This window comes from Diadema antillarum, unplaced genomic scaffold (genome assembly GCF_040938485.1).
Source record: "Diadema antillarum isolate AM-2024a unplaced genomic scaffold, OU_Dant_1.0 seq00000890_RagTag, whole genome shotgun sequence".
NCBI lineage: Eukaryota > Metazoa > Echinodermata > Echinoidea > Diadematoida > Diadematidae > Diadema > Diadema antillarum.
The window spans coordinates 187260-212633 of record NW_027271754.1 but is presented as its reverse complement, the minus strand read 5'-3'; the positions used below and the strand labels follow the sequence as shown (position 1 = coordinate 212633).

At 38.3% G+C, this 25374-nt stretch overlaps 1 protein-coding gene across 2 annotated transcripts in view; it reads left to right on the top strand.

Annotated features, from left to right (window-relative positions):
* The window catches only part of LOC139740914 (uncharacterized), a 28690-nt gene extending 5385 nt beyond the window's left edge, over nt 1–23305 (top strand). The window contains exons 1-4 of one of the 2 annotated variants that reach the window (XM_071651501.1): nt 14077–14144; nt 17249–17599; nt 18168–18267; nt 19634–23305. In XM_071651501.1, coding sequence (XP_071507602.1) covers nt 17293–17599; nt 18168–18267; nt 19634–20273 — 1047 coding nt within the window. In that variant the 5' untranslated portion in view covers nt 14077–14144; nt 17249–17292 and the 3' untranslated portion in view covers nt 20274–23305. Of the gene's footprint in view, nt 1–14076; nt 14145–17248; nt 17600–18167; nt 18268–19633 lie in introns of those variants that run through there. The other variant, XM_071651500.1, reaches the window with a different exon arrangement.
* The last annotated feature ends 2069 nt before the right edge of the window (nt 23306–25374 follow it).

Sequence of the window (25374 nt, the reverse complement as noted above, 5' to 3'; positions counted from 1 at the left end):
GTAAGAGTTTAGTTATTTTCAACTGAGCAGTCAGAAAGTATCACAGACCTTTATCGACTATCTCATTTAATTTTATTTTACAGTCACGCTGACTGCGTCCCAAATATACTCGTTGACGATAATTAGGAATTCTATTACATTCGGCGCCGCAGAGGAGGCCGTGCTTGGGACGGTGTTTGGACTTATAACCAATTCGTCTACACTTTGATCACGGTCCAAGTCCAATCTAGAAACCTCAAACAGAAGCCGAACCAAGTACAAATAGAATATCACTCTTCAAAGAATTCAATTACGATGGACCACACGAACGGCAAATGTAGAATAACGATTCCCCTCCTGTTGGTTCCGCGAGACGCAATCTACTCTTTGGCGTACTTCATAAACTGCTTAATGGAGAAAGTGATTCTAATGACAATCAATTGCCAGAGTTTGAACACTGGACAGATTTTGTGAGGGTTTGTCGCTTGGCAATTGTAATGTAAACGTGCCAGTCCATTTCCAATGAGTATACACCCTGAGGTATAAGTCGCAGTTTTGTGAGTTCTGCTATAGGCCTTCGCATGCACCGTTTGAAAACTTTCACTCAGAAGATGTTTGTGGTGACCTCTGGAGACTTTTTCTGGTTTAATGCCCAGTAGTATATGGTCCCCATTTAGGGGTACTAGACATCAGCGAAGCAAGGCGGAATTTCGTTTTGCTCTCAATATCCTGCGCCTTTAGAGTTGAGACTTGCACTTGTACAGTCAACCCATCCAGGAAGGTAGGGAATAGAGACACCTATCACTCAATGCCTTCTTTGTCATTGTGTGTTTGTGTGTCTACAATCCTGTATAGGCCGAGGACACTTTTTTTTTCGGTGATGAAATGTGACAATTCTGTCGTTGGGAATAGTAATTCACTGTTTTAAAACACAAAAGTCATGACCATAAATTTACAGGGTGTGTTTGAAAATTTGCCGACGCAAGACAGGGCAATTTTACCGAGCTCGAAACATCGTATATTATTACTGTTTATGATTATCGTATTAAATCATGAAGAGACTCGGTGGAGTGATCAATCACACGGAATCTTTGGCACATTGTATGACCTAAAATTCTTCCGTGACCTCGTATGACCGAAAACGATAACCCACCGCTATCACCTTTCATCGGTTATCACACCCTTGGGAATTGATAAACAAGTTTGTTTGTTAATATTGTCCCCTTTGGTATTCTTTGTTTCTTTTCAACACATTTTTTTAAATTCATTTTCATTTCTTTTTATTTCATTTCCAACAATACAAAACATTTACATAGACGTAGTAACACAATATCAATACAGAGACAATGTTATATCGAAGAAAATACTGTGAATTAACAATACTGCGCATCTTTTTCTGATTATATGATTTTACTGAATCAAAATTAAAATTGCTGGAAATGGAGGAGACATGCTGAAAAGACAAGCTTGTATTTTGCAGTCTATTCGTGAACTATAACTAATTACTAAACTGAACTAATAACACCACGGAGGCAAATTGCTTGAGGAAAACAGGAGAGAAAGAAACACGCATACACACATACATATCTATACCAAAAACAAAACAAAACACGATTCGTCTATATGCACATAATCTTTGTAGACGAATTATTGGGTCATTAACATCGCTGAATAACATGCAACGGAAATGTGAAACATGTTTTCTCGTATGATGACACAGTCATACACTAGGCATTCAGTCTGATGTATACCTAATTGTCCTCTTCTCTTCTGTAATAATGTCTCCAGTCCTCATCCCCTCTGTCCTTTCTCATAACTCTTTATTCCTTCTTTCTTTTCACTTCTCTTATATACTGTTGTACTTCATTTTCATTTTTCTTCTCCTTTCTTTCACCCTTTTTTGTCATGTTTTTGCTTCCAACACATTTTTCCACCTTTCTCCTCTTCCTCTCATGCAATCTATATTCAGCAAAAATAAAAAATAAAATAAAAAGAAAGAGAGTAAACATTTCTTCAAGTTAATATTTCTCATAGAATATTTGGCTAGATATTAATGTTGTATATATCATGTTAAAGTATTTTAATTGGTTATCAGTCTGGTTGGTCAATAGAAAGAGAAACTTTACGCATGAGTGAACACATTTTATTTTCTCCCCGAAGGCAGAAAAGTAAAAATTGCAAAAATAGATGAGTTGCCATTCATGCGTATGCGCTCTTCCATATGATAATGAGAACAAAAGACAAATTTAACACTTGTAATAAGAAACCCAAATCAATTTGCAAAGATCGACCTATGATCTGTATATCACCTTTGTAGCCCCCAAAGATAAAGAAAGGCAAAGGAAAAAAAAAGAGAAAATAAAGAATCATCTGTCAAATCCAAATTCAAATGACATTGGAGAAAAAGTAATATTAGCAAATATGGTAGAATTTTGAAATACTATTTCAAATCAATAAAATCGAGAATGATATTTGATTCTTTAATTTGTCTCACTTATTCTTAAATTTCTAAATTAAGATAATGAAATAAAGAAATTCTGTCCATTTTATCACCTTTGCGGCTGACTACCGTCATTTGAAGTTTGAGTCGACAGAAAGTTATTTTCCCCTTTTAGTTTCCTACTTTGTTTTTGTTTGAGAATGATAAGATAGACAAGGGAAAGAAAACTTATTGTTGCTATTTCATTCATGTCTCTCATTGTGTTACATTTGTCTTTTTAAATCATTGCTATCTTGAAGGGTATTTGAAAATGAATGACAAAAATGTAAATTTCTGCAGTTTTTTTTTGTGCCTTGGAGGACAAAACCGAGTTTGTTCACTCATGCATAAAATTTTCAATTAAATAACCTAGGTATATGACACAATGATTTTTATCAAATCTTTTATGAAAAATATGAACTGGAAAAAGTGTTAACTTTTTTTTTTTTTTTTTTTGCTGAGTGTATTAAACTGTACACATTGACTACTTTTAATCGATTACTCGTGGCTATTAGGTCATAACTATAGAGACTGCATCGTCATAGCTACTATACTGATACTACTTTTAAAGTGCGCGTCGTTCTAATATCAATACCACTGTAATAAACCTACTTAAATTGCTACTTCTGTTGATACTGGTTCTGTTAGTGTTACTGGTTTATATACCATTAATCTGCTACTGCCACTTGACATGTCTACGTCGTTTTACTATATAGGCCTACACTGCCACTACCGACTGCTACTTTACTTGTATCGCTGCTGCTGCTGATACTACTACTACTACTACTACTACTACTAGTACTACTAGTACTACTAGTAGTACTACTACTACTACTACTACTTATACTTATATATGAGGTTACAGTACTCACGACCACATTCCCCCAAAACCATTTTATTTGTTTTCCATTTTTTCATTAATTTGTTATTACAGAAATGTATACCATAAAATGCTTTTCAGTTGTGGCATAAAACGAGCAAAATCGTATGTCACCAATCGTAGGACTGTCACATGTGTGCATGGTATAATAGGTCTGTCACATCGAAAGTGATCTTTAACCGCGTGTCATTTGGCCAGGGGAAAACTTGCTCGTTTCCCATAGAAATAAAAGTGTGTGTGAAAATAATGCTAAAGGTAAGATGAAGAGTTTCTGTTTTTTCCCCAGGAAGCGCTCGCACTTTTTGTTTTGTTTGTTTGTTTGTGGGGTTTTTTGACAAGGAAAAAGGATGCATCACACTTTTTTGTACGTTTGATGTCAATGTGTGTATTATGTGAGGTATAATGTATGTGTGTATGTATGTTTATACATGTATAATGTTTATATTGATCAAGTATACTAGCAACTTATGTAATAATGAAAGTGTATATTTTAGGGATCATGACAGTAGCACTTTCACTTTGCCTAAAAAAGATAGCAATAACGTGGGCGTTGCTAGCCGATAATAGCCCGTAATTTCAGCGTCTCCTCTTTCTTCCTTTGAAATTCTCAAGTACCCTGATGAAGTCATTCTGGTATACAAAACGTGGTATGCCACGTCATACTCTAGAAAACAAAGAGTTCAACGCTTCATTCAGTACGATCCTAAATATTTGAAATAAGATTTAATAAAAAAAAAATCAGTTTCACAAGACTTAGAGTCTGGTCAGTCGAAATTTCCAAGTCGAACGTGGAATTGTTTTCTGCTCTTTTTCCGTATGCCGGAAGTCTCATACATAGTTATTATCATGGCCTTATAAAGTCACATGAATGTCGGGCAAGTTCATTTGACAAGTCTTCCTGGGCTTAAGTTACCATTTCATATCATTTCTCCCACCAATCTCTTTTTGTTGTTGTTGTTGTTGTATAGGCCTACTTGTATACCTTTATGAGCAGAAAAGTGCAAGAGTATCTCAAGCAACACAGTCTATGAGTCTCAGAGGAGGTTGGTCTACTTTGGAAAAGGGAGTATTATAATCGAAGTCATTAATCCTCGTTACGGGATACATTCTTAGGAAAGTATATCACTACATGCAGGAAGGCTCCTTTGGAAGCTATGTGCTATTGTCAGAAGTCTTATTGTTGGCCCAAGGGGTAGACAAATCGCACTGACATCTTTCCGCACTGGAATGGGCGGGACTCTCCCACAGAATGCCCACCCTTTCCCTTATGCTCCCATGCACCCCTCGCGGGCTCCCATCTTGCATTGCGGCATACGAACTCTACAAGTTATCCGTTCCATCCTCGATTCGGATCCCTTCATCCTCGGATAAGCACTCTCACATACATCCTTGTCAACTTTTGTTAGCTTGACTGTCGATGGATTCCTTTGGAGAGTGCAATTTTTTTTTCAGGGTTCGCTCTCGATGTGAAAAGGAAAATACTGAGATATAGGGAGGAGTCAGAATGCTATGGAAACCAGCGTGAGAATGAGGTGGAGGAAAGTGAGCAGAAAAAGAGAGGAAATAGAGGGAGAAGGAGGAGACGATGTGATTAACAAGAAAAGGCAGCATGTAGCAGCGAGATGAATCGTTGAGGAAGAAGATGAAAGGACGACAAGGAGAAAATAACGAGGAAATGATTGAGATGGAAAAGGAGAATGAAGATTAACAGCGCAACAAAAACGAGACGAAAGGAATAAGTAGAAATACGAATAGGAGGGTAGCGGGAGGGGATGAAGAAGAACTATAGGAGAAAACTCCAGAGGAGAACCTTGAAAGATCGGGGAAAGTATATCATTAAAAAAAACACACAAAAATAAACAATTAAAGAAAAAGACCGCATGGGGGGGGGGGGGGGGAGGGGGTGAATGGGGAGGGAGAAACCAGAGAAGGCGACGTATTTTTTGACGTGTTTCAGAGAATGCCTCATACAATACTGTAGTTGGTTGGTGCGTGAGCGTGTGTGTCTTACGGCTAAAGCCAATGCTTTGAGATGATGTATATTATAACAAGATATGAATATATTGTGGAATTTGATTGCTTTAAAGATATTTGAGTGAAGTGCAGAGATTGAGATGAGAGCAGGCACCTTAGTACTGCATGGGGGGGGGGGGGGGTAGGTAAGAGGACAGGTAGGGATGTTATCTTTTTTCTTGTTTTAGCAACTACGTGTAAGTCTATGTTTGAATGTAAGTTGTAGCCCTATGTATTTCGGGTCACGCACCGATTGTTTTTTTTTAAATCAAAATATTGCTGATTGTATATTGTGTTTAAACATTCAAGGTGAATGTTTTTGTTATGTAAAATTACAGAAATCAAATAAAGATTACTGAAAAAAAATGATTGTGAAAAGAATACAGATAAAGAATGGGAGGGAGAGGGAGTGCATGGTTGCAGTGCAATATCTAGAGTTCTATCCTGTATGTGATTGAAATTCATTCCATTCAATAACGAACGAAGAGTCGAGCTGAGCAGTTAAGAGGCAAAATTGCTCTTTCTCTCGAATAGGAGGGCCTGAGAACACACAAACATAACCAAACTCCACAAAACATGAGGTGCCAACTTTTGGACACACGTGTGCGAGAGAGTCATAACTCACATGCACGCAAAATCCCGCTTCATTCGTTCGTCGCAAAGAGCAGAGTGCATAACCCAGTGAAGTGGTCCGCCTCACAGTTCCATGACATTTGCTCCTGCGACAATATTGCTCCCATGAAATACCTGCACGTAAAGCCAAACATAAATTATACCCACAAACATAACCCTAACCTTAATCATAATCCTCTCATCAAACTAAACCTAAAACCCTATTTCAACCCTAACCCTAACCGTAAGTCAGTCCTTGGGGAAAATAAGACCAGAGCAATTGTCGCAGAAGCAAATGTCGTGTTACCCCGCCTCACACAAGTGGACCCCATGGAAGACCAGCTAGTCCAGCTGAATACAGGAGAATGGGCTATCCTTCCATCTTCTCATATGGAAAATGAACAGATTGATCGACAACCTTTTCATACCCGTACACGATATTGGGGAAGGGGGGTGGGGGTGACGGGAGTGGACAACATTATAGAGAAGAGACACAACTCAACTCAACTTGTACTTTTTTTTCTCTCTCTCTTTTTACGTAGACCATCTTACACTATGGAAACAATTGATATCAAAATTAAACCTAATATGGAGTGTCGTATGACCTTCAGCTCAATCTAGGTCCCTATCTGTAAAGTGAGCCTCCGCCTAGGTATTAATTTAAATAAATAGCGAACTGATAAATCATATTACTGCTCAATCAGACAGACTTAAGTACGCACTGTGTGAGCACTTTTGCGCCAATATCCGTTCAAAAGTCTTGCTTCGCCCAATAATGACCCCTCTTTCCTTAACCCTCAAAATGTTAATCAAAATCCTTTGCTGGACAGGGTTTGGGCCTTTTTGCCTTTAGATGGCGCGCAATCACTTCACTTTTCTAAACTTCCTCTCGGGATAAAATGAAGTGATTACTTCCCTAGGTTGTAAACTATTAAACAATTAACTGTCTGAATATTTTATGGTGATGTCCCAAGCTGTATCTCGACTTGTGTATGACAAGTGCTATAGCATCGATATAAAATTGATTGTTACAATGTCCCCTCGTTAGACTATTGTAGGCTAAACTGGTACACCCTTGCTTGAAGTTGAAGATACGCGCGTAATTTTCATGGGACGCCAACTGCATAAAGAAAAAAATAAGTGTGATTGACATTGCATTTGGGAGAAGTAATCAACGCTGGACTGCACAGTGTGACTTCGATCGATACCATTCAAATGCACGTTTATGTTCTCCTTATGTTTCTGGTGCTCTATTTATTCTCTCCATTACAGATATTACTCCCCTTCACTCCTTCTCTCTTTGGGGGAGGGTAGAGAGAGGGAGAAATTACAATGGAACATTGTCCGCTCCCAGCTAGCCGATATGGAATGCCATGCCTTAAATATCATATTCGTCATCGATGAAAGAGCGGTCGATGTACGTTACACGATCCGCTTCACCTCGTAGCACAACAGCCTCCGGACGAAATCTGTCACATAGGCAAACAAAGGACACACCCGATCCTATACCAATACTCGTTGTCATGGTTACAGCATAAGTGGCATGAGCGCGGTTCGTTAGAATAGCTAGTGGAGTTGGCCTATCGTCTGCTGTGCGAGTAACTAGTAATTGCGGAAGGCGGAAAAGCTGATGCGAGAAAAAGGAATTCATTCAGTGGCTCGAAGGTGACAGAATAAATAACAATACGCTATCCATTATCAGTCCTTGGCATGGCTGTTCGTATTATGGGGGAGAGTTGAAGGGGGGTCACGAAATGGAGGTCGACACAGCAGATCGTAGACCACGATGAGTGGACTGTATCCTGGCAGCCACGCCCAAGTGCGGGCTCTCACCATAAATTATCATATGATATACAAGGAAAACGAAAATTTTGCAGAAGTTCGATTTTCTTTCAAGTAACGTATGAAAGAAAGGATTAGGATGAAATTACATGCGTATGTGTTCGTGTGTGTGTGTGTGTGTGTGTGTGTGTGTGTGTGTGTGTGTGTGTGTGTGTTTGTGTGTTACTGAACATTTTAACCCAACTAGCCCCACATACTCAAAGCCGTGTTTGCATTTTGCATGAAACGTAGAAAGTGGCAACTTATGTTACTCTTCCACGTCCGAAGTCGAATTTTCGTTCTTCGATTATTCGCAACAAATTTCTGTAGCAATCCTTCCTTTTCTTTTTCTAAAAAGCCCCCCGGAAAACAACATGAAATTTGATAACCGAAATTACTCGAAAAGTGGGCCTTTAACGCGAAAAAGGTTTGGTCATTCATTGGTATCATCGTCATAGACAGAGAACGCGGAAATGCCTCAATTTATACACAGTGCCGAAAGTAAATGCGTGAATCACACCGAATAGCCTCTTTTCCCCTACTCTTTAGATTCACAGAGCGTATGGAAATGATCTGAGGACTAAAATGAAAGAAAAAGTAAAGAAACGTGGGAAAAACCCTACTTAACAGTAAATACACAAAAAAGAAGAAGAATCAAGTTGGATCTAGTTTAATTACGCAATACTGAAATGTGCAGGATTGAAAAAGAAAAACCTCAAAGAATATCTCATTCTCTGATTTGCGGGAACTGATCCGACATACTCAAGTGTTTAGGCGTGTGATATATAACCGGGGAAAAATTGTTTTGGGATTGGTGAACTTAAATTTGATGAGTGATTTATGTTGGAAAGTATACAAGATGCTAGCGGTAGTTCTTCGACATGACCAGGGGCATATACATTATACTTCATAACGCATATCGTCATTCTTGGCGGTAGATGTAAATTCATATGTGACATCAAGAGCTAGTTTGACTCACCCTTTTTTGGATAACCTCTCAAAACTTGAATTATGTGGGGTTTTCATGTCAAAGTACGTGATGGCAATATAATCATAAGAGTGTAGAAAACGAATCAAGTTATTCTCCAGCTGTCCGGATTATCCAAAGGTTATTCAGCACCTTCCAGCTTTCCTTTTGTTGTAGTCTGATACATGCTAAAGGCATTGGACATAAAAATGCACTGTGGTTATTATTGTGACGCTACAATTCCATATGTTTGCGGTCTTTAATCTTGTAATCTCATCATCACTATAGTTTTTTGTTTTGTATATGTCTTGTTTTCGTGAGAAATCTTGTTTTCGTGAGAAATTTCGTGGAAATGAGTGTGATATAATGAAATAGATGAGTCATAATGAATTGGGAAAAAAACTCAGTAACGTGACAGTTGCAGAAAGTTATTCATTTATTATATATGTATCAAATATTAAGAGAGTATAATGCAAGGAGGCTATGCACGGTGACTATGACTTCGCCTCACAACCCCAGTTGATATGTAAATTATGATCAATATTTAATAAATCACTTTCTGATCAGTGATTCTGCAACTCACTCTCTTTCTAGTGTAAAGGCCCTTTTATTGTAAACAGTGATGAGTGATAATTGTTATGATAAAACTTCATAGAAGGAAGGAAGGATGATTTTTTTTTATTTTTTACTCTTAACCATTTCAGGGGGGAAAAAAGATTATTAGCAAATGTTTGCTTGTAAGTTAGCAGGGAAAAAGACATCGTCATCATCGCATACGTGTAGCATGTAATGTGACTATTCCATGGACGATTACTATAGATTCCATATCCTTAGAAGTGTTCTTCTTTTTATCAGGTTTACATGTTGCTCTCACTGTCGTAGCCGCCGTAAGTGCGATTACATATCGTGTTCAGGTTGACATTGATATAGCAATTGAAAAAAAAAAACCACTACAAAGAACTCGTCGAGAGAATTGGTTATTTTACTTCGATGTATCGCTTAAAATGATATAGAATGCTAAAATTTTAGCAAATCGAACATGAATTTAGAAAGTTATCGAATCGTGAAGCTTCTCTTGTGTTCACAAAATTCATGCGAATTGTAAGAGGCGTGATGTCTCCCGTTGGTGTTTTTGACAAAATTAGTATTAAAATCGTGTTCTGTCAATACTTTAGCAGCTTCATCCTCTTTCTCAATAATAGTCATCCTTGCTTTTAGGTTAATCCATTAGGGACCGACTAATGCTTACAAGCATAATTGTTTTTAGTTGGTTTCATCATGTTTCACACTTTTGTTTTCGTAACGAATCTAATGCTTTGATTCCATCATTTACCCTCAGATAGCCTTGTGTTGTCGATTCGTCTGATATCATTTCATTTAGTTTTATGTTTTGTGTGGTAATATGATGCTTTAGATGTTTTTTTTTTCCAGTGATATGTATTGTATTTGGTTTTCTTGTGAAATGTGAGAAAAACTTCGTTTATTGCAAGGCAGACACAGGGTTAAATTGCACTTTAATTCACTGTATTCTGCATCAAAGCCATCTTGGACACGAGAGTGTAGAATTTCTCTTTGAAGGGGATTCCAGACCAGTCATAAAAAAAAGAGTTTGTCTGAAAAGACAGAGTAAATCTCTACAAGCTAAATTTTGACAATTTGAAACGAAAAATTGGACAAAAATTAGGGAAGTTGTGAAATTGTGAAGTTTCACTAAATTTTGCAGAGCAGTTCTTGAACAACGAGAATGTGCAAATGAATTAGCTAATGATGTCATGACCTCACAATTTTCAATTGATCGTGTAGAAAAGAATGACAAAAATATCATTTTTTTGGCTATAATAAATGTGAAAAATGATATCACCGAATAACTTCGGTATTATAATCACTCAGATATTATATCCAAATTTTAGACTGGAGCATATATAATGTATGTCAGCAAAGTGGAAATTTCAAGTTTTTGTGTGCAAAGTATAGGCCTATATTTTTCTCTCTTTTCTTTTTCCGTGTAAAACAACAGCAATAGGCCTATATGGCAAGTTGTGAGGGGATGACATCAGTAGGGGATGACATCAGTTTTCTTATTTGCATATTCATACTGACTGTTCGAGAAGTGTTTGGTAAGAATAAACGAAACTTCTAATTTCATAACTTCCTTAATTCTCAACCGATTCTGATAAAATCCTCACCATTGTGCTTGCGGAAAAGATTTTTTTTCTTCTTTTTTTTTTTTAATCAGACTTTTTTTCTTTTAACATGACCGGTATTTCCCTTGAACCCGCATCCTCGTGAGCTCGTATAAACAAAAGTAAACTGAGAGCGATGCACGTGGCTGTATTGGGCACTCTCCCGCGTATATTACCCCGCCTCGACATCTCCGGTGTCGAACATTATACATACGTGTGGATGCCAACATAAGCAGGATGGCTGCCGTATATCATTTCTTATAGATAATATATTAGGGAAATATATTGTACAGAGGTGTACAGTATTGAGATATTAGTGGGCGATGGCCATATATCATGTTCCTTCCTGCGTGCAGACTCTTGAACTATATATTATAGGCCCATATTGTTGTTTTTTATGAAGAAAGCACAACTAATCTTTTTTTTTCATGGTATTTTTTGCACTTTTATTATGGACGTGTTGAAAATGAAAATGAATATGAAATGAAAAATAAATCACGAGTCTTAATATTATGCGGTTTCAGCCTGAATTAAAAGTATTGTTTACCATTTGCAGATGAAACAAAGACCCAGCTTTAGTTAGTGATATACTAGTAAACAACCAATGAAACAAAATGTTAACCAGTTAGGCCTATAATCATTGTTTAATATTGTTAAATATACAAAATGTGAACAATAGTTAGAATAAAATTGTTTCTAGAATAAACTATATAGACAGTTATGGTTTATTGAGAAAAAGAGTGATATTTCCTTAGGCTTTATTTCGAATTTTTTTTATATGGTAGAATGTTTCGTGATACAACTGACTTACACATGTGCATCAAATGTGATTAACTGCTCCCAATGGTAAACAGTATCTTTAATTAACCATGATAAGGCCTCGTCGTCTCCTGAATGCTGTGCAGTGTACATTGTTTTAATGCCTATCCCCGTCCCTCATGTCTTTCATCGCATGTCTCTCTTTAAATAGCAGCTGCTTATTTGCATAGATGTGTTTATACGATGTGTGGTGTTACACACGCTCCTAGATCCCTCTGGACATCAATTGGGTAAAATATAACGTCATACTTCTTGGTATCAGGAAGATGGGTGGAGGTTAACTCTCTAGCTCGTCTGACATTCGCCTAAAGCATAGCGGTGTTAGAGAAGCTCTCTCACATCTTCCTGCGATTAGTAAGTGTTCCGGTCATCAAGATGAAGGACGGTGTAGAGCGAAAATAAAATCGTTTCTCCCTATCAGTTTTTGGCGTAGACAATTGTCGAGGTGATTTAAGACTATAGTGTATGACTGTTATAGTTATGATCGAAATCTGCCATAACTGTAGACGATGTGCTGGACACTAACAATAAAAATCAAGCTGCCGTGGTTCTTTGAGCAGACTTTTTTTTTTAAAATTTGATTGCGGTAATGATGAGGATGATAGTCACAAGGGCAGTGATGATAAGATAATTCATTAATGAGACCCGTTCATTGATGATGAGGCGTGTTGTCGCTGACATGTTGATAGAGGACATGTGGACTGTGCAATGACAGGGCAGGTGGTCATGTTGAAGGTGTTGGGGTATAACTTATAATTCACTGTGTGGCAAATCTTTTTCACAATCCCTTGAAGAATAAATAAACCTAGAAGTGTCTATCTCTTTCTGTTTTGAATGTGCTCGAGTATAAAGCTATAAGCCAATAAGCCTTTATTTAGGGTTCTGTTGTTGACGATGTTGTTGTTGTTGTTTGTTTTTTCTGGGACTGGGAAGATTCAGTGTCCATCTCTTTATATTCCTGGTGTGCGGATTGTCTATTAAAGCGAAAACGTGTTGCAAATGGTTTTTGACATTCAAATTTTCAAAGTTATGGTACTTAGAAATAGATGAATAAAAGTTTGCTTAAGGTCTCATTTTTGAAAGAGCATAAGTCAAGTTAAGTTTTGAACATGTTTTCTTTTCTTTCTTTTTTTTACGAACATACGCCCCATACCCTTCATCACAACAAGCCTTTGTTTAAGGGTTCTCTTTTTTTTTTCCAGACGCACTGTACAGGAGAATAGATACTCTGAAAGAAAAGCTTGCCTCCATGACGCAATAGTGAAAACCAGGGAGTTCTCTCAGCTCCCCTAGTTGAATACAAAGGACCTCAGTTGTAAACCTAAGCCACGACGCCTTGATTAGATGCCATCAGAAACCTTGCTACCTGTTCCGCAGCCTTGCATGGTGCTCAGGTGTAGCTCCTGAGGATATACTCTCTTCATGCATGCATGCAGGAGAAGGCATAGACTGCAATAACGAGTTGAATCATATGGAATAGAGAGCACTTATAAGCTTGTCCTTGATATCATGTTTCATCGATTGGAGTGTCCTCTACGTCCATGCAGGGTACATGATCATGATCTATATATAGAAATTGCTGTCGTCATTTGTTAGATACACACACGCTCATACACACATACACACATTGTCCGAGTTCGAAACGGTTTCCCCCTGTACTCATCCTCTTCCTCTCAAGGTGTATTACCAAAGACTACAGCAGCGTCAAATGTTCTTTATACATCAGCAGGAACACATTCCCAGCTGTAGGCTAAAACTGACATGCATTATGTTTTCACGAATCAGATGTGCGTTACTACGTTATCTTCCGCTGCACTTGTAGTCAGTAATGACTTAAAAAGCATTGTAATTTGGCCAAAGTTTCCCATCATGTAGTTTTGACAAAGACGTTACATCTAAAAAAGAAAAAAAGAATATAAAAATACGACGCAAACGACCTACAAAAATGTAATTGCCAATTTTTCTGAATTTCCTATTTCCATTTGGTATTTCCAAGCTTAGCCTTGGATACTGCAGCGTTCAAATACTTTACCCTGTGCTGGACAGTGTAACAGGGCTTTCTTTAGTTAGATAATAGGATCCCGACTACACTGTAAGAGACGGTCTATTCATGGTGAAGTTTTGTTTCAGATCACCTTTGAATCGTGCGCTATTCTGCCGTAATATTGTGTGCTTGGAACCCTGCCTCGAATCTTGAGCATTGGAAGTCACTGCCCCTGTTTGCATTAACGGATGTAGAGGTAGATGTGTGTTGCGATGGATTCAAAGTGATAGCGCTGGGAGCATTTTGTGCCTCATGGGATATTAACTTGATTTGGAGACACTTGCCTGTCACGATTTTGGGAACACTCAAGCACCTGACCTTTATACGTTCAAGGGATGGTATATTATGTGAGTATTCAGCTTTTAACTTTTTTGCAAGATACACTGTAGGTAGCCTACTTAGAAACCACTTTATGAAATGTTTAAGAACATACAATTTTGAGAGGACATGGAGGAATTCAAACTTTATTAAATGAAAATCGCGTTTGAAATGTTTGAAAATTTCAAAAACAGAGTAAAGCAAAGCGATTCTTATAAAAGGTGGGTCCCACTCTTTATGAGGATCGCTTTGTTTGGGATATCTCAGTCATTTCAAAACCAATTTTCATCAAATATACTTTGAATTCCTTTTAGACTTATGTGCTCTTTAATATTCCATAACGGTTTTTTTCATTTTCTAAAAGAATCGTAAGGGGGGAAAACAACGTTGTAAACCTGAAGCTCTGTCTCAACCGAAACTGTACCATCCCTTTCACCAATCGCATGGGGCACATCATTACTATTGGCGTTAAATACAAAACACATATCCATCCGAACGGTTTGAAACGTTATTGGGTTACTCAGTCTCCCGAAAATAGCATTTAAAATCCTGAAGTCCGAGTGTATGTTCTCAACATCAAGTATATATAGTTATCGATTGTTATACAATAAATATCTTGAGTTAAAGTATTCCCACTTATCAAAGTGACTCAACCTAAATTCTGTGTGTTTTTTGTCATCATTACCATCACTCCCCCCCCCCAAAAAAAAAGTCCTAGCCGACGTCTTAACTATAGCCAACCAAACGAACGAACAAACCCACAGTTATTCCTGATGCGTTCTTCGATGGCACATTTTCCACGCGTCGCAAATCATCAGTCTCTTTTTGATATAGTTTGCAAACTGTTTTCAAGAAAAATTTTCTTCCAGTGTGAGAACACGGTAATTAATCACGTGATGTTTATTCAGCCTGTAATGGTACTTGATTAACCCATATGATATATCACAATGCTGAAGGAGTCCCAGATTTGCATCGTGCAATTGATTTCCTCATTGCCTTAAATGTTCGTAGATATTATATATATATATATATATATATTGATTGTTTGTTTGTTTAAAGAAGGAGGATAAATTATATCCGTCATGATTCCGACAAAAAAAGAAAAAAGAAAAAGAAAAACACCCGATGTTCGAATCTTTCGGGCTATGAAATTCCGTAATTCCGTGTCTCTCTGTTTAGTAAACATAAGAGAGATATGATTGCAGTATTATGGGAAAATTCTATCCAGCAATTTTGTTAATTATAGTCTTTTCCTTACAACTCATGGTTACTTAAGTGGGCTTCGACTGCATTATCAATGATATAAAGAAAAAGTGAAATTCGTCAGAAGATGGAATGTTGTTTTGAATCGTGCTTCCGTCTCTTTCGTGATCATCGAATGAAGGAAAAAATCAGAAATGATGTCAAATATGCGCTTTACACTTGTATGCTTCATAATTTCTTGGTTTTGATTTCCATATCAAAACCTCATCACATTCAAATACAAGCGATATAAGATGCTTTACCAAGGAGGTTCTCTCAAACCTCCTTGGTTTTACGTAGAAAAACAATAATGGCAGATAGCCAGTCATCACAGAAGTGACAATAATTGCTACTTCTGGTCTTCCATGTTAGCGGAATACTAGCCACATTACATCGCACATTTAAATGCTAGGTTGTTGATATTAGAGTCAGCAGCTGGTATTTATGCACGCATACACTATAGAATGTATGTATGAGGGTTTTGTTTTGTTTTGTTTTTCTTTCTTTCCCGGTCAAGTTTTGTGATACATTCAGTTCAGTTTGCCGATATTTTAAAAGGGGACCCCATGATAATACAAATTCGACAGAAAAAAGCCTATAACAAACAATCCAGTTGCTTTGCATGCTATACGCCGACGTCATCACGCCATTATCATGCGTTACTCACGTCGAAAGTACAAGAAGTTGATGTCTTCCTGTATATAAAGAACTATATATTACCGTTGTCATTAGGAACGATTTATTCAATTAATAGGACATAAAAACTGTATTTATGACTCTATTAACAATAGTAAGCATCAAATGAGGCAGTGAGCCAAAAATAAGCAGCCATTTGATTGTGCAGGATGTAATGAATACATTAACGGGGAAAGGCCCTATACCTCTCCTTTCTGTACATGATGGGAGTACTCTGTTTCAGAGAAGGAGCATCTTGTGGGCTTGAAATGATTATGTGCTATATGATAAACATGAAACACAGTCCCAATTATAATCACTACTTGAGGTATCTCACGTCATTTCCTGCAATTACAAGTGTCCTGCGTGTATTCCAAGAATAAATGCTCTCGATTCTGCAATGTGAAACTAGGAGGAGGAAGAGAGGTTTTGCGGTAACATCAGCTTGTATGTATAGCACTGATTACTAGAGAGAGTTCAGTGGTATGATAACTGCTGGAGTGTGTGGACGGACTGTCGAGAGAAGACCACAGAAAGAGGAGTGTGAAGGAGGTAAGCGAGGGAGGGAGAGTGTATATAAGAAGGGAAATAGCGACAGGGTCGAAGGGCTGCTGTGAGCTTGGACGGTGAAGAGACGGGAAGATATAGGAGACAGGGACAGTTGTAAAGGAAGAATAGAGTGAGAATTGGGTAAAGGATTCGGAAATCAGTGGGAGGAGAAAGCTTAACCAGCAAGGAAGGAGGAGAGGGGGAAGGAGACGGTTGGGAAATATTGGAGATAGCTGAGAGAGAACTGATGGAAGGTGTGCAATGGCGAACGATGTATCACAAAACGAAGCGAGAAAACGAAGCCGGTAAGCAATGGAGATCGAATGCTGACAATGGAGCGCGGAATCAAAAAAAGAAGGAATAATCATTAGAATTTTAGCATTGAAATGGACTCTGCGGAAGAGGAAATGTGGGAGAGGAGACATATAAGAAGTCCTGAAATGGAAGAGAAGAACTGAGAAATACTATTAGTTCCTGTAAACAACTGAACACTGGTGATGTTGGTCTGAAAAGGACCTTTGGGTTGTGAGGAAATGTAGTTTGATCATGGCTTCAAACTAGGTAAAATGGAAACAGGATAAGAAGGCTTCTTTCCCCTCTCATTTTCTCTCTCTCTTTCTGTTTAGACTCACTTTCTTTTTCCTCCATCTCGTACATTCTTCTGCAGCTGTTTGAATTCATCAACGATACGAGTTCTGGTCTACCAAGACAATGTTCAGTAGCTGTCGAACGTGCTGGCGGGGAACTACGGGGAACCTGTCGCTCGATTCCTGCCGATGTCGACTTGACCGCTTCCCAACCTTGCCCAAGTTTGACCTTTTTAACACCACCGTGACCGATGTTCCCACTGTGGCGCCCTCGACGATCGCAGGCGAGACGAAGTCGGTCTATTCAGTCCTGACCACCAGAGGGCGTACTGTGGAATACGAGTACCCAGCTGAGACTGCATCGCCGCCAGTCGTACCCGTAGACCCCGAGACGAACAACAAGACACGAGCGTGGATTGCCGAGAGATCAGGTATGCCGATGAAAGAGAGAATGCTGATTGTTTTCATTTTAGCTGTTCCAGCTTTTGTTAGTCAGTCTCCACTGGAAATAAAAAACCCACCTGCACATTCTTGGTATTTGTAATTTACATGTTTGATTGTTTTGTTGCTTTTTTTTTTGGTGGAGTAGTTTTTGTTCTGTATGCCCTATGTATTTCTTCATTCTTATTTATTGTTATTGATTTGTTAGTTTAGAAAATTAAACCTATTACCAACATTTCATCCGAAGAGACCTCCAAATTGAATCAACATACTTAGATATGCATAAGTTGTGGCATGTTTTGTGTATAAAGATGATGAAATACAAATGTATGTGGGAATATGGCGAAATTAATTGCTTCATTCGTTCGAGGTAATTGCAGTTGTAAATGTGTGTAGGTATGCATATTCGCGTGTATGTGTATTGTGTGTATTGGAGGTAATTGACAAGTTTTGCTAGGCGAGTGATAACGGCGTTTGGATGAGTTTATCGTGTTTATTCTCCAATAGCATCTTGTATCCATGTCATCAGCTCTATATTCGTTGATATCATTCTACCAGCTACCATCAGGATACTAGTAGCAGCAAGTGTCTCCCTTGTGTTTGCCGTCCTTCTCATCTGTATCCTGGTCTGCCTCGTCAGGAGAAAGAAGAAGAAAGCGTAAGTATGGCGCCATCACACGGGAGCGCCACTCCATGTTCCAAGAAGCCAGTTCGTTGTCCCACTTTGCGCATAATAAATGAGCAGAAAATGTCATCTGTGATAACGGGCATGTTGGTTTGTAAATTCACTGAGATAAAGCATCGGTTATGAAATGTCCTGATTATGGAGCGTGCCATGACGTCTACCTGACAACAACAAAGTGGTCATTGAAGCTTTGTATCTGCAGAGACGTGAGATCACCTCGCTGGTATCTGGCAGAAAAGGTTTGTTAATGCATTCAATGTCAAACAAGCAGATGAATGCTTTCCCTAGTGTAAATTGACGTGCCATTCTAGTCATCTACGCAGGGTCATTCTTTGTGTGAACATGAGCTCTATATATTACGTCTAGCAAGGTATAGGCTAATCCACTATGTCGCATTGACAATGACTTATGGCTGTTTTCACTGAGCAGGAGAATGATTTTCGAAAAAAATGGCAAAGTCCAACAATTGGAGAAGTTTTTCTCCGAATGTGTTCCGACAATGGGGCCGAGAACTTTTCTTGCGCAGTTTGTGACTATTTGTGTAATTCCAACGACTTTATTACAATGATCAAGCAAAGATGATTCATTATGGGTGCTAAACTTTGGGCCCAGAAACATACAATCTCGTGATGTTTTATGCACACATTTAATAGGAGAGTTTTCAGCCACTGATAGCATCACCACGTGATTATCTCCTTACACTTCTATGAAAGCATGTGAAAGTGTAAATTACATGCTTTTTCGTGGCATTGCGATGATGCTACCTCTCTATCTTGTCTGTCTCACTGTATTTTTTTTAAAAACTCAAAGTCAATTATAGCATGACGTAGGAAAGAGAACCCATCCTTATATCAACATATATTTCAGTTCTTATGAAATGAATACCTTGAGATCAATCTGGATACAGTCCAGTAATCCCCTCGCTGTCTATCCCATTCCTGTCCTATTTAATTCTTTCATCTTTACTCTCCTCACATCATCCTTCATCTCATTATTGTCGATTTCTGTCTGCAAACGAGGCAAACGGACTACCATGGGGCTAAACACAACGTAGAAGTAGAATGATAGATATAGGGTGGCAAATTCTGTATGGCGTGAGATTTGACTTGAAACTTCTCCGAGTCACGATACAACCTGTGCTTTGTAAACTATTGTAATTTTCAAGTTGGTTTTATACTCTCTAATATTATCATCCGATCAAACTATATGTCCTGTTGTTTTCAAGTTGTTGATGATATAAACCGTGTTTTCCAGGTAATCATGGTATGGTATTTACTTGATTGTATGAGGGAAAAAAGAAATCGTCAAATTGTTTTTATTTTGCATTGTTGTTTCGCAGAACTTATAGTTTTCCTCAGCGGCCAGAGACCGAGGGATGTGAAACGGGCGAGGGTCCCCGGGAGGTGACCACAGTGGCTCCGCAAGAAAGCAGCACCAGTAATTTTCCCCTGGTGCCTATCGACCCCATCCGCCAAGAAGCGGCCGTCTCCCAGTCCCCCAAGACCGACGCAACTCCGGATCCTGAACCCCCAGCAACTCGGCAACGATTTCCCATGCTGAAGAAAGTAACTGCGACCGTTGTGAACAACGGTCCGCCGAAGAGGGTCGCTCGCCCGGTGAGCCGGCACGATTCCACCGCTCCTCTCGTGGACCACGAGGCCGCTGCATTGCGAGACAAATGGAAAGACATGTCACACGCATCGGCTGATCACAGAAACTATCATCGGGCGTCGTCACTGGATGACGATGAACGAAACTTTAGCAATTCCACCCACAATGATAAATTGTCAACGTTAGACGAGGTGGGTGAAAGGACGAGTAAGGAGCCGACCCAGTTGGAAATTTTACCCTCGCGTCGTTTTCCCGCCAAAAGCCTCGTTGGCACCCCTTCGGACAGACGAGCGATCAAAAGACCCGATTCATCAACTCCTTTATTTCACAGCGATTCGGTGGATAGCGTAGAAGTTGGAGTGGCTTAATGTGCTTGGCTTTTCAATAGCATTTGCTTACGTCCATGTACTTGTATAAAACGAGCAGCAACTATGGACGTGTCGTGGCAAGATGATGAGTTGCAGAGAAGTCGACGATAAGGATTCACGCGTGCATTTCCACTTTATTGCCAGTTTAGAATCACTCCCACGCTTTACGGCCTAATGCCTTACTGTCGCTCTCTGCTTTCTTCAATTTGAGTGTATGAACGATTCCTCTGTAGCATTGATTGCCTTCCTTTACCGTAACGCTTCCACACCTTTTTGATTCTTCCCGTCTCTCATTTCTCACCTTTTACACCTACAATTTCTGTTCATTGACTGATAGCGAAAGAAAAAAAAAACCGTATACATACGATGCTTCGCACATCCTAGTTATGGCTATACTTAATCAGTGGAATTTCTACCTGAATGGTTGTTGCAATGCAGATAAACGACAGATTCAGGATAACTCCTTCGAGGAAATCATGCAATTGGCTTTGCCATTTGTGGAAAGTGTTTGTAAATTTTTGGATTAACTTATTTATCTATCTATTTATTTATTTCATGTAAACAAAAATGACTATTACCTGCTTGATTTTATTGGTGTCTTACCCGCAACATTAAGAGCGAATTTTGCAGAGGAGATATAATAATTATATTTGATTTAAATCAAGACACACATTCGACAAAAGAATCACGAAAGTGCCTTGATTTCAGTCAGGTAGTACGTGTAATTATTGAGAATTATAAAGACAAATGTCACTCAATGTCTGTGTAGGCTAATTGAAATTCAAAGGCCATGATGAAACTGACTTTAATAGATTTGATATCCATTTCTCGATCATTTACATAAAAAAAGTAAATGGAAAAAAAAAGATGTAAAAATGCGGTTTTAGACGAATAATAGCCGTGGGAGCGAGTTTTAAACAAACAATGGAAGTCAGTTTTTACTGTTAAAGAAACAAACATACACACAATTTCCAGCAATACCAGTCTCTGACTGTGATGTACGTTGGCGTTTGAATCAACTCTTCTGACATAATAATTATTTTGTTCCAATATTTTGCAGTTTTCCGATATTCAACAGTGTGTATGTTTACATCACAAATCCATAACCTTCACGCTCAGTGTTTCGCGATTTGCAATCGGCATGATTGGTGAAATGTAATTATCTTCGTCATACAATAAATCATGTAGTCTTGTTTTCAAAGGCCCTCAACCTGTAGTATGCGTTTACAGTCGTGCACGGAGATAGCCGAAGCCGGAGGCGTCGGCGCGAGTCCTCTCCCCGTCTTTTCGTGACGTCCCTATGCTCGCTTCTCTTGCAGCAACTACAGCGTGAGGGCCTTTGACAAAGACTAGGGACCAAAAAAAAATTGTATTCAATATTATTACAATCTCTGTTGTGGAGACGCAACACTGGTACCAAAGCCTTGTCATTCGCAACAATGTTCTTATCATATAGTATAAAAGATAGAGACAAACTTTAGTATATCTGATCTGTAATTGTACTTTTTCACTGATTCATTCATTCTTCAAAATAATTTTTCTGTGCTTCGCAGATTCAGTGTCATGCCTGTCATATTTGGTTGTCGTAAAGAATATTTCGAATCTTTAGTGTTCTTTTACCAAAGAATATTTATGTAATTACACCGGAAAGTCGTTGAATATTTTGGTCATTTGTTGGTTGGTTGGTGATATTATTCCGCGACGAAACTGCTCGGGCTTGCGTCATGAGACTGCCGAAGTCTGACGTGCCGCTATAAAAATGCTGCCCTCTACTGATCTGTTTTGTCTCCGCTTTAAAGAATGCCGACGGCGGTGTGTTTTCTAAATTCATCAATCAGCCCATTCCTTCCAGATCTTGTCGAAATCGAAACCTTTCCACGGGTTTTCTTGATACAGCCGTGTACTAGACTCACGTATTCTACATAGGGTATGGATGTGCTGATCAGATTTTGGGCCCAATCCATGAAGGTCAAAGGTCACTTTGACAGTGAACTTCAAATGGCACATTCCGCAGTGGCTTCTTACAGGAATGTTCAGGGTAATGTGATTTGGTATGAAGAGTAGTATGAGATATCATAATCCGGTGAATTACCATGTTGTCCTTGGAAAGCAATGTTTCGTCAAATCGATTGCATGAAAAAAAAAAAGTGGCAACTGGACTAACATTTAATGGTCATTAGACGAACTGTTGTAGACGAAACGGGATTAGACCATGTGGGTTGAGACTACATGGCTATTGGACTAAGTGGGAGTAGACCAAGTGATAGATCACATTTGATAGTAGGTAGTTATGCGGAAAGGTGCTAAAAAGGTGAAAGGAAAAATCTGAAATTAATGAAAATTTGATACGAACATCACTTAAGTTACAGCAATGAGGGAGTAATGAAATCTAGAAGTACAATAGAAAGTTTAGCTCCTAACATCAGTATACACTATCAGTATAACTGAATCTGTGTTTGTTTGGGGGCAAAGTTTTTTTTTTTTTTTTCATTTAAGACGTCTGTTGAGAAACGACTTCGACCGAATCTTGGTAACGTTCCGCAACACAAGGAGGTTTGCAAATACATTTTATCTTAAAATCTTGAATTTACCGTGATAAGAACCTAAATCATGCTGATTAGTGGTCGCCTAGCTGCTGTAAAGATTACAATTGTGTGCGTGCTGCAATTCTTGTGTAGACTTCTTCGTGATACGGGGCCCTGGTTACAAGGTCAGACTTGTGCCAGTCGTTGAATGCGCTTCACTTAGCATCGATTATACTGTTTGTAAACGACAGAGGGCGCTTTTGAGGACTACTTTTGCCCATTATGACTACTGGAATACATGATCTCTTATCAATAGTGGTTTGCATCGCCCACATGGAAACTTGATAAACTTAATTCATGAACGCTTATTATCACTTATCAAATAAATTCGATGAAATGAGATTCAAAATCGTGAAATGCAGTCAAAGTGGTTTTGAGTCTTCTTTTTTCGGCTGTTTTTATTTGTGGTTTATACGAATGTGTATACAGTACACAGTGTGAAATAATGTGTGTGCATGTGTATGTGTGTATGTGCTCATTTCTAATTCCTAACATATTTTTTGTCTCTTTTTACTTATTAGACATAGATCTTAGTACATGTACATGTAGTTGCTGCTTAAAACCCTTTCAAATCAGTTTTTTTCTTATTAAAATCAACTCAAAACCACTGTTATATATATATATTTATTTATATATATGATATTACATTATACGTACACTTACACACTATATCGTCCTGGTAGGACATTTGTTGGAAGTTCTCTGTACTTTGTACACAACGTATCGTAACCTACGAAAAGTAGATCCTTTGGGGTCAGCTTTCGGGTGCGACGGTTCGGGGGATTGCGTACTCTACATGTTAATGTACTTTTATTTTAGGCATCCAGCGGCGAGCCTGTGCATGACACTTGTGTCCATGCATGCATGCCTTTACAAATATCCCTCCGACATTGCGTGAGAAAGACTTGGCCTGACGGAAATGTGTTACTCAGGGATTTGAGTTAGTATACGGCTACTCCTGAACCTGCTTGATTCCGTTGTCCGGAGGTATACTCTAACATATTGTACTATGGTGACTGCTGATACGTTACAGCACCTCGATGGTCGATAGGCGCCACGATGCTTATAGAATGATAATAGTGTGGTTAGTAATGATATTACTTCTACATTTTGTTATGTTAACACAAGTTGTAATGATGACAATAATCATAAAGATGACATCATTATTAATACATGTAGTAATGCCAGTAGTGATACCACAAGAACAGGAATTACGACCGTTCCTAATCCTTATCACTGATACTTTGATGCTACAATCATCATTCATTCAAAATAGCTCAGGTATTGAACCTGTTGGGTCTTGTTGATACATGCCATTTCGATTCATAAACCTTCTGTATGCCTGTGATATTGATAAGGTGCAAATCAAACATAGGAATCAAATATAACTCTTTCTGCTACGCAGAAAATCAAACATAACGCTGTCTGATGTTTTCAGACTTTTGTACGATTATTTGAGCTTATGTTTGATCTGAAAGTTTTATGCAAGAGGGCCCAGGCTTCATATAAAACTTTCGGCACTCTTATTCAATGCTTTAATAATGAATCATAAGGAAAGACAAAATAGAATTTGGCTTTTCTTGTGCTATATTTGTCAAAAACTTAGGTAAAAGTAAATGATACCTATACAGTGTATACTGTTATATATAAATTCCAGTTATCATTATGATTATGTCATATTGAAATAGAAATGTCACACACACACACACACACACACATATATATATATATATATATATATATGTAACTACTAGTATATGAATAAGTAAATGTAAATGATACCTATACAGTGTATACTGTTATGTATAATTCCAGTTATCATTATGATTATGTCATGTAAAAATAGAAATGTCACACACACACACACACATATATATATGTATATTATAAAACTATATGAATATATTGTATAATATTCACTGTATGTGATGCGGCATGACAGACTCAGGTGGAAGTCGAGTGAGATAGTTCACCAGAAATCGGAGAAGATGGTCATGAAGTAAAATTCTTACTTAATATATTTAACAGTTATTTGATATTATTTCGTGTGAAAAAGTGAAATTAAAGAAAAATAGAAATATGAAAGGTCAATATCTACTGCAAGTGTTACATTTCAGGAATGCACATTCAAATCAGTTTGTGATTTTCCCCCCTCGGCCAGAGCGTCCTTAAGGTTTTGCGCAAAGTCATTTTGTTGCTAGAACGAGGATGCGATCCTCGTTAAAAAGATGAATTAATCTGTCTATTGTGCTATAAATATAACATGGATTTTTGTTTAGATAAAGGATGAATACATTCATTTCACCTAGATGGGTTAGTTTGTTAAATCTTTGTCGTTGTGAATAGTTATCACAATGCAAAGGTAAATACGAAATCCAGTGCTTCCTTTGCGAACCAGCATTGTGCCATTTCATCCGACGTCAAGGCTTTCGTCTCTCTCTCTCTCCCTCCCCCCCCCCTCTCCCTCTCTCTCTCTCTCTCTCTTGATTCTTGAATGACATATATAATGATTTATG